Source organism: Gymnoscopelus braueri (assembly GCF_963280865.1).
Source record: "Gymnoscopelus braueri genome assembly, chromosome: 6".
Lineage (NCBI taxonomy): Eukaryota > Metazoa > Chordata > Actinopteri > Myctophiformes > Myctophidae > Gymnoscopelus > Gymnoscopelus braueri.
Genome location: NC_137607.1, coordinates 50,263,292 through 50,283,880, shown reverse-complemented (window position 1 = coordinate 50,283,880; position 20,589 = coordinate 50,263,292). Strand labels below are relative to the sequence as shown.

The following is a 20,589-nucleotide window of genomic DNA, read 5'->3' as shown; positions in this document are numbered from 1 at the left end:
CAAGATCATAAGTTACACTGTTGCACTAAATTTGGCGAGTGGTTTGTGAGATTAACCCCAGAACATAATCGCTCCCTTTTCCTACAGCCTGTCTAATAATTAATTACAGTATGTCCCCATTATATGCTCTAAAAGTGTGAAAAACATATTTCTAATTTCAGCTGGAGAGGAATCTATAATTTATGGTTCATCAACTGCCCAAGTGATTGGTAAAGGTAAACCGGTAAACATTTGGGATTAAAAGAAGAATAACAGATTCTGAACAAGACATGAGGAATCATACCACGTGGTGGCAGCTGAAAGCTTTCATGACGGAGGCTTCATTGAGGAATTCTATTCTTTCTCTGAGGCTGGCAGATTCATTGACCGTTTTGACGGCCACGCGCGTCTCCGGTTCGCCCTTCACAATGTCCTTGGCGATGCCCTCGTAGACCATACCGAAGGAGCCTTGACCCAGCTCTCTGAGGACATTGATCTTCTCTCGACCCACCTCCCATTCATCTGGTACATAGACTATACACACACACACACACACACACACACACACACACACACACACACACACAGACGCACAAACACATCTTTGTATTAATATGCTTGTGTGGACATCAACAGTTTAGGATGGCAATTATATGAATGCAATTTTCAACATTGTTTTTGCCATGTTTAACCTTAAGCCGAAAAATAGCAGATCTACAAGCTCACAATGTGCCTGACACGATGTGAGCTTGCGGTTCTGCTATTTACTTATTCTTTGACACCAACACACAACTTAGTCTGAATCAGGCATAACTCCAACCTAAACCTAACCTATCTAAATGTCCCCTAACCCCAACATGAATCTTTCCCTAATTGTAAGGCTATATCTTTAAAAATCGTTTTAACCATAAAACCATTTATCTTGTGAGGACCAGGGAAATTGTCCTCACAAAGTGTATTCTCAAAAATAATAAATCTAAATAATAAACTCAAAAGCCTTTATTTTTTCCAGCCAATGCCTTTTGTTCACCTACTAAATTGGTCTGGCAGAATTTCCAGATTTAGCAACATCCAAAAGACTGTAATTCCCCACCCTGAAAGTCTATTTATTTTAAATCTATTGAATCTGGATAAAAAATAAAAAAAACGATTCGATATAGCCTACTGTAAATGTACTGATATGTACAGATGTAGAGTGTATGCGTGTGGGATTATATTTTATAATTCATTTTCATTGCTGTACCCCCCCCCCCCTTTCTTTACCCCCACCCCCCTTTTTTTCTCTACTGTGTACATAGTGTTTTATATTTGTGATGATATTGAATGTTTGGTGCTATTTTTTATACCAGTATGTTAATGAATTGAATACCTAGGACCCCAATGGAAACAAGACCGCAAGGACTTTTTTGGTGTTATCCTTTCAGACAAGGTGTTTGACTGTACTCGTGCCGTTTTTACATTTCTGTCTAATAAAATATTCAATCAATCAATCAATACTTTATCCACTGTGGCATAGGATAAGTGTATCTACTTACCATCATTGGCACTCAGGTACTCTGGGTTGGAGGAGGCTATAAGAGGTCCAGTAGGGCCCTCTGTTTGCCTACAGAAGTAAGTTATGGAAATGATCATCACACAGCGTTAATATTTGAATCTTCACCAGGCTGCACGTGTTAACCTTAAGGTAGCTCAGTGTGTATTTATGTTCAATAGTTCTAATTTGAGATCATTTACGCTGCTCATAAAGAGATACAACAAGTAATGTTTTATTAGTGTGAGTGCACGGGGAAAGCAACAGAAAACGGGTCCACTTGGTTACATTTACACACTCTTAACCCATTGAAACCGGGAAAGCATCTGCGTCATTTTAGATTTTATACTCTGGCTATTCAAAAATAGCAGATATACAAGCTCACAGCGCGTCACTTCGTGCCACTCTGCGAGCTTGTACATCTGCTATTTTTTAAAATCTTGAAAGTATGATAACTACTGATTTTAATTAACACAGGGTTTTACTGTGTATGCAAGCATGTACATGACATCATGTCTTACTTCTTCTTGAAGACAATGAAGACTGAACCTCCCACAATGAGCAGCAGGATGATACAGATGACTGGACCAATCACAATCTTCAGCACACTGGTGTCTTCTGCAACGCACACATACAGTACACACACGCGCACACACACACACACGCGCACACACACACACACACACACACACACACGCGCACACACGCACAGAGCAGCCATTGATCAGTCACTGGGTCTTATGATAGTGACTGGTTGACTAGGCCGGATAATAGCGATTAGGTGGAGAAAGGAATAGGTCAAAGATTATCAATGACTGTGAATTATGTAGCAACACCATGGCTGAAATCGGTACCAGTTAAGTACACATATTATAGGTCAACGGCTTTTACAAAATCTGCAGAAATTACTATAAGCCTCTTGGGATTGTTTTATTCTCCACAGTGTACATTTCTTCTTTCTCTCTACCGCTGTATTTAAATACGGCCAACATTAAACTTGAATCCCAATGCACTCGTCTTGATAAATCTAATAATAACCTGTACTGTTCGCTTATCAATACCAGTTCGATTAAGACAGTGGCCGTGTTGTCTCTTGATCAGTGGTGGAAAAAGTTCTCAAATTCTTTACTTAAGTAAAAGTACCAATACTGCAATATAGAAATACTCTATCAAATTGATTGTATTAAGACACTGTCGCCAGTCTTACTGTTGGGCATAAAGAAGTAGGTGGTGTCCGTGAAGGAGCCGTTGCCTGCCAGTGAGGTGGCCCGGATCCTCAAGCTGTAGTTCCCAGGATGGACCAGTCGAAGCTTGGTGCCGCCAGACTTCATGTAGGATGGTCTCGACACACAGGATGTGTGAACCTGTAGTAGGAGTTAACATTTTTAAAATACATCTTAAGACACACATTCTTAGCATTGCTTTTACCTAGGTTTTAGCATTATTTCTTTTAACGTTTACTTTTTTAAATAATTCTCTTTTTATATTCCTTTTTATTTTTGTTATAATGTCTTTTACTCCTCTTTTCTGTGGAGCGCATTGGGTTGCACCTGTTGTATGATATGCAGTATATAAATAAGATTTGAGTGATTGATATGTATGTATGCAAACAAACATACTCTGAGGTAAGGAAAGCTTTGGAGAAGACAACAAGCTGGTGAATATACAAAACTGCACAGGTCTTGGACTCAAATAAAGGGATTCTGTTTATCTGGAATCTTCTTTTTTTAGCTGTGTGTTTATGCACAACAGCCAGTTGTCCAGTCCACAGTTTTAAGTGACATAAGTTAAGACTTTAGTGCAGTTAACTTCCACTTTTTCATGGAGATGTTAATGCAGGAGCATGAAACAAATTGAATCCAGGATATGGAGTCTAGGTCAGTGGTTCTCAAAGTAGGGCCTGGGGACCACCAGGGGTCCTTGAGGGGGTTCCAGGGGGTCCCCAGAAAAATGTGTTAGAATAGCATCAAAATAAGTCTAACCACTTATACTCTATACTGATCTATTATGAACTATTTAAACATTCTAACACAAATCTTGTCAGGGGGTTCCCTGGGACAGAATGTTTACAGATGTGGGTCCGCGGTCAAATGCATATTAATTTGAGGTGTCCTTGACATGAAAACGTTTGATAAGCACTGGTCCAGGCTTTAGGATGGATGTGTAAGTAGGTAAGCAAAGCAGTGTGATTTCAGTGCAGTGCAGTTGCACTGGCGGTGTCATCTGAGACGCCAGGCCATCCTTGCCACTGCATCCTACTCTTCCTTCCTCGCTCTGTCGCTATGGTAACAGAGCTGCTGCTGGCTCCTAGGGTCAGGCGGTGCAGCAATGAATAGCAATGAGAGACGAGTGCTCACATTCACAGTGTGTAAACAACAACCGTGCGCATGTGTGTGCGCGCACAAACGCACGCACGCGACACGTTGTGAGCTTGTAGATCGGCTATTTTTTGCTGTTTCTGTAGGGTGGTTAATCACACAAATCAAAAATGCACTAAATAAAATAAAATAAAACACACTACTCGATTATTCGAAAAAGTAATTTATAGAATAATTACTAAGAAAATAATGTCTAGTTAGTAGTTACAGCCCTACTCTCTGTCCCCCCTTTTCCCAACTCCATCTACCTGCATCACCATGTTCACATTTCTTCCACTTACTTTCTCCCATGCTTTCTCATTCCTCCTCTTCCTTCAACGTGGACCAAAGTCATTCCATGCTTTCTCAGATCATGTTTAACGATTGTGTTCCAGCTTGGATCAATGAAACTAACGTAGTATACTTTTAAGTTCCTATTTCTCTGTACCACCATGAAAACAAATGTTTCAAGATTTAACCATTTAGACCTGTTGTAACCTATACGTTGTTCTACCTTTCAATCCAGGAGCCACCTCTGTCTCTCATTAGTTGTTGCTATACATATAGCAGCATAATTATTTATTTATTTTTTTAGTACAAATTTTAACGTTTTCAGAAAACGTTTTACTACTTTTCTCATTATATTAATGTTGTATTCATTCAAATCTTAGTATTTTGCCAATTATTTGGGGCTAATCCAGCCTTTTCCCCCTCCTCTCTGGCGTACTGACCTCCATCTCCCCAACCTTCCGGTAGAACAGCTCATAGAGGATGATGAGGCCGTTGGGGGAGCGAGGCGCCTGCCACTTGATGAACACAGCGTTGGGCTCGTCTGGGAGCATCTCGTGAGTCACAGGACCTGGGATGTCGTCAGCCTTTTCTGTACAGCACAGGAGAGCACATAGACTGTCATTAGAGGGGATGTAACAATTAATACAACTAATTGATCATTTAAAAATATATATATTTTAACCCATTCAATCCGGGAACGCATCTACATATGTCTTCTAAAACAGTTTTCTGAAAACCGAATGTTTCTATATCAGTGGTTCTTAAACTTTTTCATGACAAGGACCCCCAAAATGATCTGTATTTGGCTGCGGACCCCCCCATTTGAAAATATTTTGTTCCAGGGACCCCCAAAGATTTGAGTAAAAATGTTTTCCTTCAAAAACACATATTTATATTCAAGTATTTGCACAAATGTTCAAGATTTTTCAAAAATAGCATATCTACAAGCTCATAGTGCGGCACACAGTGCCGCACTATGAGCTTGTATATCTGCTATTTTTGAATAGCTAAAGTATAAAATAATGGTTATAGCTCAAATCTAAAATGACACAGATGAGTTCCCGGTCTTAATGGCTTAATACATTTTTTTATTATTCTTTTTTTTTTAAATACAATAGCAAAAATAGCTCAAATTGCAGATCTACAAGCTCACAACGCATGGCATTGCGATGTGTTTTTTTGTGTGACACCGTTGTCACACAAAAGTAACAAAATAAATTGCACTGTGAGCTTGTAGATCTGCAATTGTTTTGGTTAAGTCTGTCTGTGGGTTTTATAAATATTCAACCAATGACACGTATTAACAAGAGCTTGCAACTAAATAATAACTACATAGGATCCATAGCAAGACAGGTCCTCCCTTCCATTTCCTGACAATTAACCGTTTTAGACATAAGAGGTTTCTACCCGACAAAGTGTCCTGTCCTACCTTCGGGCATGGTACGAGCGCTGACGTAGGTGGCCATGCTGCAGCGGTGGATGTCAGTAGGATCGTTGCAGGCCAGGATCTCGATCTTATAGCTGGTGAAGTGGTGCAAGTTCGAGATGACCGTGGACTCCTTGAGGAACACCTTCAGCTCCACCTGAACCCACAGAAAGGTGGTCCGTACAAAGCTACAGTTAGAAATAGATATTTAATCACTTAAACCTTATATTACTTAGTTGATCCGTGTCCGGGCTCTATACTAGGCCCCCTCCAGGTTTTGCGCTACACTCAATGTCTTCACTGAAAATGGCCGATCTTTAAGCTCGCAACGCGACGCTTTGTGAACTTGTAGATCTTTTATTTTCACCTACTGGGCGCCCCAGGATAGCGACACTAGTGTTCGTGTGGCTAAAATAGTTCATGATGATGGATCAAACTGTAATAGTCCACCAGTCATGCACTTTGTAGTGACATTTTGTTTCGAGAGAAGCTCTTTCGAAACTTTCAAGACAAGGCCATGATTTTTAAAAGGTACAATAAGTGATAATTTTTGTTTAAAACTAAAAATATTTTGTTAATAAAAAGTGAAAACTCTATATTCTGATAGTAATAGTAAGAGTGTTCAGTCTCCCCCTCTGTCCAGCTCTTTAGTAAATAGAAAATACATTTCCAGGTGGGAAACCAGTTTTATCCAAGGAGAGAAAACCCATTAATCAATTTGATAGTGTTCTGGGTCCAATTTTGTTTGCTAATGTTTTGTTTCATCACTTCTAATTTCCCTTGTTTCGCTTGTATTTCGGACAAACACTCTACAGTGTTATTTGAACAAAGAAATATCACTTACCGCAACTTTAAATATATATATTTTTTTTCATTTCCCATATTTTCTATGAGTGCAAAACAATTGACAATAGAATAACAAAGGGTGCGAAACCTTGGATCCCTCCTCTTCATCTTCTCCGGGTGTAGGGGTGGTGGAGGCATTGGGCAGACTGGGAGGCATGGTCAGGAAATTGGGCAGGGTCTGCGTGGCATTGGCCACTCCCACTGAGCGTCGCCGTCGAGATGGTCTGCAGAGACAGAGAGGAAAGGTTTAATCGTTGAATAATAATTTTGACGCTTTTGCATATTTTTCCATAAATCAGTGCTACTGAACACCCTTTACGTCTGTGTGTTGGTAAAACAAATATTGAACCAATGAAAAGTATGAAAAAGCGCTTCTGACAAAACCAGCTAACTCCATTGGATCCTCAAACGTTCTGCTAAACCAGCTAACTCCACCAAAGGGGGGGAGTTAGCTGGTTTTGCTGACACCAGGCTCCACCACCTTTTGACCTCCAACCTCATTGTGAGCTTGGAGGTCCATTCAGATGTTCTTATCAATGATGAACAAAACCTCCTAAATCCGCTTTTTGTTTCGTTTTTTTCATTTCCTGAAAAATGAACATTTTGGAGTTAGCTGGTTTCTGCCCGACAGCAGAGATATTATATCCATGCAGGATGTAATAGTATAGCTTCCATCAAATCCCTTTATAAAATAGTGTTTTGCGACATGAGAGGCAGAAGAAGTGCTCAGTATGGATTAAGCTCTGGACAGACAGCCGAGAGGCTCGGAAGTGCCGTTACAAGGCTAAGAGAAAGCCAGTGGGAACCTTTGATCACACTAACCTTTACAGCATGGGGCCATGTTGGATTACTCACATTTTGTCACCACCTTTCAACTGCCCTGCAACATGCAGTTCCCAACACTCACCACTGGGTGGTGTCAACCACCAACCACAAGTGGAATTCACTAGGTGCCAAGCAGTCATGAGCCTAAGACCATCAGGGTGGTAAACTGACCAAATTACTTCAGTTGACACAGGACACCTTTGTATAAGATTAGGTAAAGTGAAATAAAAAAAGGGAATGCATCATCTTGGGTGGAGGCAGCTTAAATCCTTACAGCTGGCAAGGACAGTAGGGCTTGGCTAAACTGTATATCACTAATTCACAATACATTATTGTCACAATATTGTGGTCACAAATATTGTGACATTAGATTTAGTCCACATCACCCAGTCCAGGGGAACAGTAAAATGGTTCCTTTCCCACAACAACTACTGCCCTCTGAGCAATCACAAAACTGCTACAGGTGAGCTTCTCAGTGTAGAAGGCACTGGTTACCACAGGCACCTCCCAGGGATGACAAGAAAAGAGTGAGAAGATGTTGGTGTTGCAGGGGCGTGGAGCAAAACAAAATGAGTGTAACATTGCAGAGAGAGCAGATAGGGGAGGATTTCACGGCATGCAAGGTAGAGAAACATCTCAAAATATCTGTGTGAAGGAGGATAAAAGGGAAGCACAAAGAACAAAAGTTCCTCGTTTTGTTTACCGTAATGTAGTGTATTGTCTTACACTAAAGTATGGGATCAAATCCCAACTGAGGTGTGCGTGTACTGTATGTGCATGTGTGTGTGTGTGTGTGTGTGTACGCAAGCCTAAATGGAGGGGCGGCAGTCTGCATGACTGCACCCCAGACTGGCATGGATGATAATGAGCACAGTAATCACTCTCCTGGGAGAGAGGAGGATGCGCGTGTGTGTGTGTGTGTGTGTGTGTGTGTGTGTGTGTGTGGGGGTGTGTGTGTGTGTGTGTGTGTGTGTGTGTGTGTGCGCACACACGCTACCACTCTCAGCCCCCCCACTAGACTGTCCCAGCACAAAAACAGGGCCCCCCTCACTCCCTCACCACACAAACACACACACACACACACACACACAGGTCGCAGAGTTGGCACAGAGCCTCTGTGGGACACACACATCATGACGGCTGGGACAAACAAGAGGTGATCCAATCTGGCTGGATGGAAGAGGGCTCCAGTCCTGCTGATCAGAGCACAGTGTTCCTGTTCCTCTGTCACAAACAGCCACAGGGGCTTTACCCTGCGCACCAGCCTATTCACCCTGCACTCATTAAGCCATTCAATCCGGGAACCCATCCGGGTCATTTTAAGATTTCTTTGGCTATTCAAAAATAGCAGATATACAAGCTCATAGCGCGGCACTCGGTGCACTTTTTGAATATATATTTTTTAAAGCGAACGTTTGTCAAATATTTTGTTCCAGGGACCCCCAGAAGCAAAGATTTGACTTACAAATGTTCACTTAAAAAAAAAAAGATTTGCAAAAAAAAATCCAGATTTTTCCAAAATAGCAGATCTACAAGCTTGTAGCCTACGAGCTTGTAGATCTGCTTTTTTTTAATACCCAAAGACATCTAAAATGACACAGATGCGTTCCCGGTTTGAATGGGTTAACCGGGAGGGGATTCACACAACCATGCCGGCAAAACACACTGACCTCAGCTTGGCACCCCATATTAAGGTAAGGTGCTGGGAAAGCACATGGCAAACAGTAAATCGTTGTTGTCGGGCAGAAACCTCCTAGCTTTCGTAAATTAATTCCCTACTTGATCATACTATACTGTCACACAAACGCATCAAAAGTAGCAGATCCACAGATTTTCTTTTCTCTCTTTAAAAGGTAATTTTTTAATTAAATTGTCAGGAATGTATACAACAGGTAATGTCAATAACACACACACACACACACACACACACACACACACACACACACACACACACCCCCACACACACACACACACACACACACACACACACACACACACACACACACACACACACACACACACACACCCCCCCCCCCCCCCCACTGTGTCACCCCACTAACAAACATACAGTTCTCCCATTCTGTATTTTATGTTGCTATGCCAAACAGGGAATTTGCTCTGTGTTGTCTCTGGGCTGTATTTACAAACAGCTTCTACTTGGGGTACTGTGTCAAAAGGTTTCCGTGTGAATATTTCCAAGTGTGCTTTTGTTTCAGCTCCTGTAGGCTACAGTACAAGCTTACGTCAGCCTATTTTCATGTGCCATGTATTAAGAACATTAAACAACCTCTACCAGCCTGTGTGAACATCACAATGATGTGTGTGTGTGTGTGTGTGTGTGTGTGTGTGTGTGTATATTTGTGTGTTAGCCCCAGGCCTTGTCATTCACCAGCGCATCTATCAGCCAGCTCTGCCTGCTCTTCCACCTGCCAGAAGAGCCTCCGGTATCAAACCAGGAGAAACAACGTTTCTCATATTTCCCTTGCATGGCCATAAAAACAACATTGCTTGTGCTATTTACAAACCTGGACTAATCAAGACAAAGGCGGGATCTAGTAAACAAGATTTTGGAAGTTAATAATTCCCCTCCAGTGTCAATTAGTGAATTACTGTATATTAAGCATTTCACAACTGACTAAGTAGAGCTGTGAATCAACCCAATTGTTTGATGAATCTAACAATAGGCTTAAACATCGTCAAACACTGCACTTACGAGGTTCTTTAGCATTAGTCATGTCAAGCTCCCTCATGTCAATCATTATACCGAAACAAATCAACACAATCTAAAGGGCTTCCTCTGACACAGCTTACTTATTTATTCTATAGTGGACATCAATTCTCTTTCAATTCAATACATTCAGAAAGCAAATTGAAAGCAGAACTAGTTATAGAGGCTGCATTCTCAGTTTCTTAAAAAAAGCGTGATCATCCACAGCAGAAGATTTCCCGTTAACCACACCCCGTATTGACAGAATTCAAACTGAGCTGACCCCAACCCTGCAGTATACTGCATGTTGTTATATACACATACATTATATAAGGACGTGCAGGTTTGAGCTTGTCCCAGCACACCTGTTTGCTCCTACCCGATTTGGCCTCCCTGTGTAAAGACGCACATCAGTCAAACCCAGGATTCGATTTGTAAAAAAACTAAAAAACAGAGGGCGACATTTTCTTAACCACGTAAGCTTTATGTACATAAAGGGCTTACGTATTCTTAACCACTTAAGCCCTTCGTACGACAAATAGTGAAAATAGCCGATCTACAAGCTCCCAAAAGGAAATGCATGTATTGCACCGGTCATAAAAATGAATGACCAGAGTCGGTGATAGCAAAAAGCAGATTCAGAGGCATGGACCCCCCCCCCCCCCCCCCCCAGCAAATGGAACCCTGCTCAAACCTGGCTTGTAACATTCAGCCGGCGGTCATGCCACGCACCTGATCTCAAAGACCTCGTTGTGGAGGTAGTTCTCAAAGGTCTTGCGGTACTCCGTCTCCTCCTGCTCCTTCTTGAGCTGGGCATCCGTCTTGGGGCAGGCGCAGCACCTTGCCCCCGAGGTGGGCTCGTCCGTCTGGTTCCACTTCTGCTCGTCCTCGCTGCCGAGGTGGGTGGGGGTACGAGACGGCAGCTTCATACCTGGGCATAGGCAAGTTGGAGGGCGGAGGTTTTAAGTGAAAGAGGAGAGAGAGAGAAACACAAAACAGAAGGTCAGTGAGACCCAGGCAGGCAATGCATTTGCAGTGAATGGCACTGTACTGGCAGCAGCATGACAGAGGCATGGGCAGTGGTGGAAAATGTACTCTGATTTCTTTTTACTAAGGGTAAAAGTAGCAATACCACAATGTAGAAATACTCTGTTTACTCTGTAAGTAAAAGCGCTGCATTTTTCTGAATTTGCCTAATGTATTAAAAAATAGCAGATCTACAAGCTCATGATGCGACGAGTTGTGAGCTTGTAGATTGGCTATTTTTGAATAGCTGAAGTGTAAAATAAAGCGTAATGTATGTTTTGTATGAATAATCTAAATCTGCAAAGTAACTAGTAACAAACCTTTTGAAATTACTGCAGTGGAGTAACAGCACAATATTTGCCTCTGAGATGTAGTGGAGTAGAAGTATAAAATATAGAAAAATGGACATACTCAAGTAAAGTAATAAATACTTCAAAAGTACAGTACTTGAGTAAATAAGTACTTCCACCACTGGGCATGGGTCAGACTCGGAGTGCCCTGAGGCAAAGCTAACCTTGCAAGCAGTAGTCAAACTTGTACAGGTCACTGTCCTCGGGCTGCTTCCGACAGATGACCCGGTAGTGGGTGATGTTGCCGTTGGGGTTGTTGGGGGGCTTCCACTTGAGGATGATCTGAGAGGAGGAGTTAGAGGAGGAGATGGGGTCTAGAGGCACCGAGGGCTCTGAGGGAAGAGAGACAGGGAGAGGCACATTCCAAACTTAAACTCTGGCAACATGGAACCTTTGAAAAATTCATAAAATGAATTCATAAAACCCAAGAATGTCATGTTCATAACTATAAATTCCACTGGCCTCCAAATGCTATGATAATAATGATTACCACGGGTATTCTGACACGATATAACCGGAGGGGCATGCGTTCCCAACGGGCACAGATGCACACTGTTCACCGTTTTGATGCCATGCAATATTAGATATAATCTCACAAGGTCAAATCATATTCTAATCAGATTTGAATCCAAATCTTATAGTATTATCAAAGAAAATCCTAATCATTATTTATGGTCATTATAAAATTTCAGGCAATGTACAGTATCACAAAGATTGTGCCGTTCAGCAACCAGTATATTTAAATAGCCAAAATAAAAATATTTTACACAAAATATTAATTGGCATGTCATAAATGTACTAAAGATATAGAAGCCAGTATCTGATTCTGCATTTGTCATGAATAAAGAAATAGCACAATCAAAACGAAGTCTTGACACAGCCTACGCACGGCTTGTCAGAGCCTCCTCATTTTAGAGCAACAAAAAGAAAGGCTCAATTTGCTGATCATTAAAACATATTTCTTGTATATTGCTATTGACATGATGCTCGCCATAGCCGACATCAGCCCGTTTATAACTGAGGTAACGGGTACCACACTGGGTACTCTAAATAACAACGGGGACAGTGAGTACTCTGACAATAGGTACAACGGGTATTGCATAACCGGGTGCCCGAAGGGTAAGTACTGTGTGTGTGTGTGTGTGTGTGTGTGTGTGTGTGTGTGTGTGTGTGTGTGTGTGTGTGTGTGTATATATATATACACACACACACTTGTAAGTCACTTTAGACAAGATCACCTGCAAAATGCCTAAATTGTAAATTGTACATATTTGTAAAGTGTGTGTCTGTGAAGCACTGCGACTCACTGGTGGCGTTGGTGCGTACGTATATGATGTCACTCTTGGCTCCATGGATCTGGTGTTCGTCAGAGGCAGACAGCTGGGTCTTGACCATGATGGCGTACTGAGTCCACGGCTTCAGAGGTCGGATCAGATGACCAGGCTCCTGCTGCTCCCTGTGTTCGGTGGCGCGGGAAGGTGGATCTACATCTGCAATCACCCAGCTGTTGGAGCCGCAAGCGTCCTGTCCATCAAACTCAGTCACATTGGAATAGGGTCTGGGATAAAGGGACACAAGAGACAAATTGAGAGAGAGAGAAAATGTTTGGATATACAGCTAGCTTAGATGGATCAAGCTAGACCACTACTCACTATTTTTACAATTGACTTTCATGCAAACCGCTACAGGTCTTTGCAAGCCATAGAAGGGTTCATGTCTAAAGTAATCTATGAAACCATTATTGAAAATGATTAAGTGATTTGACAGTGAACTAGAAAAAGTGCTCCTCGGAGCACAAGTCTCCGCCAGGTCAGGTAGAATCGGCCACCTGGTGGCGCTATAACAGGCCCATGTGAAAAATTTGAAAAGTTTGGATCAGAGGTTCGGAATTGGCATCCAGGGAGTGTGTGTGCAAAGTTTCACTGCGATCAGGCCAACGGTGCCGGAGATTAGCTGTTCACAGACAGAAGGACTGATGGACAGGGTGCAAAATATACTCTCTCGCCATGCCTTCGGCCTGGCGGAGACAACTAGTTTCTCGAGACTTGTTGGCTCACACAGTAATCGAATGCTTCCACCAAACAGTCTGTACATCAAAAACTCTGAATATCCACAGAAAATAAAGAGGATGTCCCAGTTGTCCCACCTCCCCCCACTTCCATTTCGCATTTGAAGTCGTGTAAATAAGTCCTAATGTAAATCAGCTTCATCAAAGCCATGTATGAGGCGGAATTACAGACTCTTTGTAGCAATCAAGGATTGCGGAAGAGTTGTCTGGTTTGAGAGACAGTGAACTGGCCCTTATCCAGGTACTGTAACAGTGACCTACAACCATTTCACTGCAAGTTGTACAACTGTGACAAATCAAACCTTGAACCGCAATTGGCCGTGGTAAATAGCATGGTAAATCCAAACATTTTTTGTCTTGAGCAATAGGTCCATTCAAATGCTCCTAAAATGTTAGGATTTGATGTGATTAAGTCCATGGCAATGTGAGAAAAAACCCTGGCGTTTGTCAGATACATACGCCTCTTTGTAGAGCACCATGAAGCCCAGCAGATCTCTGTAGTCTGGAGGCCAGAAGGGTTCCCACTTCACCATGATCTTATCTGACAGAGTCCTGACCTGGGTGAAATTAAGCCGCTTATTCTCACCTGGCAGAAAAGGGACAGAGAGAATTTTAGGTTGTGGCATCATCCTTGTAGATAAAAAAGGAAAGTGATTGTTACAATTAAGCAATCATCTGTCCAGCAGCCATCTCAAAATCAAGGTGTCTCTTACAGGAGGCCAGGTCACCGTTGGTACGGACAGCGATGTCACTCTTAAGGTTACGCTCCCTGGTTCCCGTCACAGCCTCCATCTTGCGGATCTCGGTCATGCAGAGCTTGGAGTTGGAGTGGAAGAACATGCGGCCGGTCTTGATGGTCAGGTTGTGCTTGGACCAATCCCACAGCTGACGCAAGTTCTGGTTGTCCAACGCATAGAAGGAGTAGACACTGAGAGAGAGAGAGAGAGAGAATGAGAGAGAGAGGGGGGGGGGGGGATCAATAGATCCAACCGAGGAAGCCTGTGGCGAGGGCTGATGCAGGATAACCGTGGGCAACAACGACTGCCCGGGTGATAATCAATATACATGTTACACTGTGATATTTTAAATTTACCTACATTTGTATTACAGCCTTTGTCATACACTGCCTACCGACATTCGTTAGATATCACCTTGATGAACAGTATACTGTAAATCTACTCGTCAATTACAACTCAAACACAGTTTCCCCATCAAAAAGAACAAAGCAGACGAGGTTGAGAGGAGAGGAGAGGACTTACTCTTGCTCCAGCTGCTCTCCTTTGATGACACGTAGCTTGCGGAGGAAGGAGAGGGAGACCAGGGCGTAGGCTCTGCGGATGGTCAGGTAGCCTGTGATCTCTTCCAGCTGCCCCAAGTTAGCCTCCAGCTCAGCTGCTATATTATCTACAAGGAAAGTGAGATAAGTGGTCAGAGAGACAGATAACCATAGTGTCCTCAAGACAGCGGGAGAGAAAGAGAAAGGTAGACAACCACTTGGTTGTCTGTCTGTAGCGGGAGACAGATAAGAGGTCAGACAGACAGTCTATGAAGACAAAGGAATACAGTTGTACAGAGAGATGGGTGGACAAAAAGGTTGACTAACAGTGGGACAGCACAACAGACAAACACAGACACACAGGCTGAGAAATATGAGCTATAGATTACTCTGTAATATTAATAAAGGGGTAATTAACATACAGTATTTCATCATTCAAACATCTGTTTTGACAAAATAACGCGACATGGGAATGATAAGCAAAATGAGAGAGAGAAAGAAAGGTCTACAGAGACATCAAGTATCTCTGGAGAGGAGGCCTAGAGCAGACATTAAAGCCTGGTTCATGATTCCTTTTGCCCAGTTGCACGTGAGCTTTTGCTGGCTTACAAATTCTCCATTTTGAAATAATCCCACTGAACAAGACCTTTTCATTCAGCCAATCACCCAGGCCAATCCACAAATGGAAATCTGTCTAGTTTCAGGTGATGGTGCCGTGTGAGACCAGGCGGGCGAGCCATAAATCAGGCTGAAGGAACGGTGGTACTCACTCCCCCCTCGAATCTTGATGATCATGTTGCCGTTGAGGACGGTGCACCCTCTCAGTTCCTGGGCAGAGTTCACAGAGTCCACGGTCTTGTTCCCCACACACAGCTTAGGACACAAGCCAGCACACGGTGAACACTCCAACCTGTACAAAGACACACATACGCACATTCAAATCCAAGCCCTGAAATGAACACCTACTGAAAGCAGGTGAGAGCAAGTGTGTGTGTGTGTGTGTGTGTGTGTGTGTGTGTGTGTGTGTGTGTGTGTGTGTGTGTGTGTGTGTGTGTGTGTGTGTGTGTGTGTGTGTGTGTGTGAGAGAGTTTAAGTGTGTGTGCATAGTTGGCACGCTTATGCTTAATTTATACTCCAGTGTATAGTCACTAGCCAAAAAGATCTACAAGCTCACAATGCGTTGCATATCGTTGTGAGCATGTAGAGTGTGGCTACTTTCGAAACCCGACTCCATCAAACAACAAAGTATAAATCACGCTTTATCTAGAACACTTTACAACTGAGTGAACAACTTATGGGTTTGGTGTCCTGACTGAAGACGCAGGGACACGATACAAATGTGCTATTGACGGACATATAGTGGCTGTTGAGAGCATCCTTATGTCCATTTGATAAACAGGGACACTAGATGCATTCCTGCTAACCTGTCAGACAGACTACAACGTTCATAACAACTTACCATAATGCACTCCTCTGACTGTTGTTTATTTGCATTCCTACATAACAAGCTAAGTGCCATGAGACATTGGCAGGTCACTAAGGTCTCTGGGCGATGCTTTAAGTGGAATTGAACCACAAAATGGGGTTAGACATACTGTATAACATAGTGAAAGTGGCTGCTGAATTGCGTAATGTACATACCACTATGAGGGGGGGGGCAACAAATAAATAAAAGATCAAATAATAAACTTCCTGCCCTGAACCCATATGAAATGGAGAAGGACGGAATGTGAAAGAGACTGGAATGTGAAGGAGACTGGAATGTGAATGTGATGTGTTGGCGTGGCGCGGCGTGGATCAGGACACAGCATGACACGCCCTTATGAAATAACAAGAAGACACATCTTTTCTGGGGAATGCAAACAGTAAACATCTGTCTGGGACGTGAAATGGAATAATTCACATCCACTCACACACACACACGTGTGCACACATACTGTACACACGCAAACACACATACAGAGACTAAATCCCTGTGGCTCCATGTCTAGACAAAATCTACCCCAAAAGGCAGATGGACATAACACGGATGACCTGCTTTTAGAAAATGATGCATCTTCAGAAAGTTTAACATTTGTGCTTGTATTTTGATGAATCATTAAAGAAGGAATTAGCTGGGGCTACAGCGATAGCCGTACAGTTAAGGCGCATGACACTGAGTCCCCGGTTCGATTCCTGGTCGGCCAGACCATTTGCTGCATGTCACTTCCCTATTCTCTCTGTGTTCAAGGTTCAAGGTTAGCTTTATTGTCCCTTGCGGGAAATTGGTTTGCAGCCAGATCATAGTAAAAAATACACATAACAACAAAATTCAATACAAAACTAAGATCTAAGAACAGGGCACTACAGACAGAGAATTCATGACATCCAAAGTAGCAAAGTCAGTAAAAGTACATTAGTGGGTATTATGTACAAAGAGGCAAGAATAAAGTGCTATCTGCTGTTCAGCAGTTTAATAGCAGCCGGGACAAAGGATAGTTTGAACCGATTATTCTTTGTGGTGGCCACCCTCAGCCGACGACCTGAGGGTTTCCTGTCTCTCTCCACTGAACCTGTCAAATAAAGGCTCAGAAAAGCCCCCCGCCCCCCAAAGATAAAAATAAATCGATGGATACATTTTGAATAAAATAAAATAAAAATGATCAGCCATAGGATTATTGGGCCAAATGAAACAGGACGGATTCATAGGGGAGGATCTGCATAATTCTCAGAATTAATCTGATAAATCCTGTAATTAATCCATTGGCTTTTAGAAGCGTAATTAGATTATGTAATCTGTCCTCCAAGGCTGAAGCTCCTTCCTTTTTTTTACGAAAACACACAGTCACATGCTCTGCTTCACTTAATTCTGTTCTTCATGCAACACAGACATGCACAAAGAAATGCACACGCACAGAGCCCAATCAGACACAACAAAACAACATGGCTGGAACCCCAGCTGCAGTCCCTAAAGGGCCTTGCTCTGTTTCACTCACTCTCTCTCTCAGAGCACACTCTGTGGCGTCCTCTTCCTGCAAAACACAGACACACACACACACACACACACACACACACACACACACACACACACACACACACACACACACACACACACACACACACACACACACACACACACACACACACACACACACACACACACACACACACACACACACACACACACACACACACAGCCTTGATAGCGTTGCCTTTCAGGAATTCATTCACAAAAGCCAGGACCAGTGTAGCGAGCAGGCCAGAGACACACCACAGAGAAAAGGGACCCACCACTTCATTCACAAATGAGCAGCAATCTGTGTTTTTTTCCCCCCCTCAAGCCCTCTCCAAAGAACATAATCCCTCTCTTTAATTCCACTTCTAGCCTTGACATCCCTAACCACACAGATCTGGTTTAGACATAAGCTAAAAGGACCGTCGGTCCGTCTGTCGGTCGCCACCACAGCCAGAGACAGCTCCAAGCCCCCCCCCCCCCCCCCCCAAAACCCCTCCCACTTCTCCCCAACCCCACACTCAGCCATCAAACTAACTAACTATCTAACTATCTCAACTAACTATCTCACACTGAGCCACCCCCCCCCCCCCCAACCTTCCCAGTGCCCCACAAACTGTTGTCTGTGGACAATATCAGCAATGTGGATAGAGTAGAGCAGAGTGGGGGAGAGTAGAGCAGAGTGGGGGAGAGTAGAGCAGAGTGAGGGAGAGTAGAGCAGAGTGGGGGAGAGTAGAGCAGAGTGGGTGAGAGTAGAGCAGAGTGGGGGAGAGTAGAGCAGAGTGGGGGAGAGTAGAGCAGAGTGGGGGAGAGTAGAGCAGAGTGGGGGAGAGTAGAGTAGGGGAGCTGTGTGTAGAGGAGTGGAGTGGATTCAAGGTGGAGGGGGGAGGAGGAGGAAGAGGAGGAGGAGGGGTGGACTGAGGACAAGGCGACAGAGTTGCCTCAAAATGTCCTGATTCCTGGAAAAACAGATCTGCTAATGTGGGGCGGTGGGGTGAGGCGGGGGTCGAGGGGGAGGATGTTAAAGAAATCCAATCAGGCTTCCAAAACTCAGGGGTAAGGGGACAATGGCATCAAAAGGCAGCCTTAACAGCCACCTGTTTAAAGCAGCCCCTGAGCTGTGGGCAGGGCTAACAAAAGCAGCTATTGTTCACTACAGGGGCCACCAGAGCACTGCATGGGCTCCTCGTTCACTGGCTCACCCTGTATTAATGCTGTGTTTATGCTGCCCTTATTATAACCTCCCCTTAGTGACTCAATACACACACACACACCAACACAAACACACACACACACACACACACAATTACAACAAACTGATGTTGACGAGTTTGAAATCCCTACTCACTTCCTCTACAAACACACACGCGCGCGAGTACACAAACACACACGCGTGTGTGCACGCGCTGTCTCCCTGCCCCCTCAACAGTCCCAGGGGAGCCGTTTTGGTCCTTGGCTGGCCTCTCTCCTACTATCTACCACGATGCTAACAAATGACCCATTACACTGCCGGCCGCTCCAAGCTTCCATCGCATTAAGCCCTTAATACTACATATCAGTCCCCCACCCCAACGACTTCTGTCTGAGTGGAAACTGGAAACAGTCTGTAATGAACGCTCCAAAACAACAAAAATAAAAGGAAAAAAAGACAGGAGGATAGTCCCCGTCTCTCTGTCTCATTCTCTCTCTCCCCCACATGGAAAATCATAAATTCAGCTTCTCAAAATGTAATGCTCTAGTTCAGTGGTTCTCAACCTTTCCTGGATCAGGGCCCACTTGTAAAATCTCGAAAGTCTTCACAGCCCACCCATCTGACCACTTAACAAGGCAGCCGATTGTGTTAAGTGGTCAGACGGGCGGGCCGCGTGCATTTTCAGAGCATGTTTATTTTTATGATCGGTCAATCGATTGTGAATGAATGAACGTCATATCATCGTGAAAATCTTAAGTGTTTTGCAAATTATTTGGGGGGGGGGCCCACTTGCAATATCCTCACGGCCCACCAGTGGGTCCCGGCCCACAGGTTGAGAACCACTGCTCTAGTTGCAGTGTAGGAAGAGAGAAATATTTTGAGCCGTTGTATTGAAAAACACAGACAGACAAACAGCCTGGTTCCAGCTCTTAAAGGGACAGTGTTTATCTGTCCGGCTGAACTCTGTGACTCTGGCTCCGGGGTCTGCTAGAACCATCTAGAACACGCAGGCCACAGCTGACGTTTTGGTTTGGTCCAGGGCCCGGCGGAACCAGACCAAACACACACACAGACACACACACACACACACACACACACACACACAAATATCGCTGTGTTGCTTGAGCCTCCAGGAAAGACGAACGAATTCCGTCATGGATGTTAGTAAAGGCCGAATGCCTAGAGAGCACATTTAGCTGTCTATAAAAACCAGAGAACGAGGCAGAGATAGAGAGAAAAACAGAGAGACGGTAAAGGGCACTGAGGAGGAGGAAGAGTGCAGACTGCCTATAGCCTGCGCATGGGTGTCACGCACAGAAAATAGACCATCTTCAAGCTAAGCGCAGTGCATTGTTCGCTTGTAGATCGGCTACTTTTGGTGCATGACACCAGCACGCAACTAAGTGTAAATCAGGCATAAGGAAGGAGATTGTTTTATTTCTATTCTGTTTAGGTGAATATCTGCATAGCCAATGCACAGACAATGTGATGCGAACCTCTGGGTCTCCTGTCCTTTCTACTGTTCTCCTGCACTCCCAACACCTAGTCCATTTCCATCCAAGTGCGTGTGTGTGTGTGGGTGTGTGTGTGTTTGTGTTTGTGTGTGTGTCCGTCTGGCTGTCTGGATGGGTGATTTGTGTGTCTGAGTGTAGCTGCTGCCAGCTAAGCCACTATGATGACGTTCTCTCCTACTGAAACCAAACCAACACACACACACAACACA

At 43.7% G+C, this 20,589-nt stretch overlaps 1 protein-coding gene across 1 annotated transcript in view; it reads right to left on the bottom strand.

Annotated features, from left to right (window-relative positions):
- The window catches only part of insrb (insulin receptor b), a 108,805-nt gene that overhangs the window by 11,509 nt on the left and 76,707 nt on the right, over positions 1 to 20,589 (bottom strand). The window contains exons 5-18 of the mRNA XM_080431705.1: positions 15,453 to 15,592; positions 14,666 to 14,810; positions 14,120 to 14,334; positions 13,866 to 13,992; positions 12,646 to 12,896; positions 11,503 to 11,670; positions 10,695 to 10,893; positions 6,519 to 6,654; positions 5,588 to 5,741; positions 4,599 to 4,747; positions 2,718 to 2,874; positions 2,032 to 2,128; positions 1,515 to 1,582; positions 284 to 513 (exon numbers count right to left, since the gene is read on the bottom strand). Of these exons, the coding sequence (XP_080287831.1) occupies positions 284 to 513; positions 1,515 to 1,582; positions 2,032 to 2,128; positions 2,718 to 2,874; positions 4,599 to 4,747; positions 5,588 to 5,741; positions 6,519 to 6,654; positions 10,695 to 10,893; positions 11,503 to 11,670; positions 12,646 to 12,896; positions 13,866 to 13,992; positions 14,120 to 14,334; positions 14,666 to 14,810; positions 15,453 to 15,592 (2,236 nt within the window). The remainder of the gene's footprint in view (positions 1 to 283; positions 514 to 1,514; positions 1,583 to 2,031; positions 2,129 to 2,717; positions 2,875 to 4,598; positions 4,748 to 5,587; positions 5,742 to 6,518; positions 6,655 to 10,694; positions 10,894 to 11,502; positions 11,671 to 12,645; positions 12,897 to 13,865; positions 13,993 to 14,119; positions 14,335 to 14,665; positions 14,811 to 15,452; positions 15,593 to 20,589) is intronic.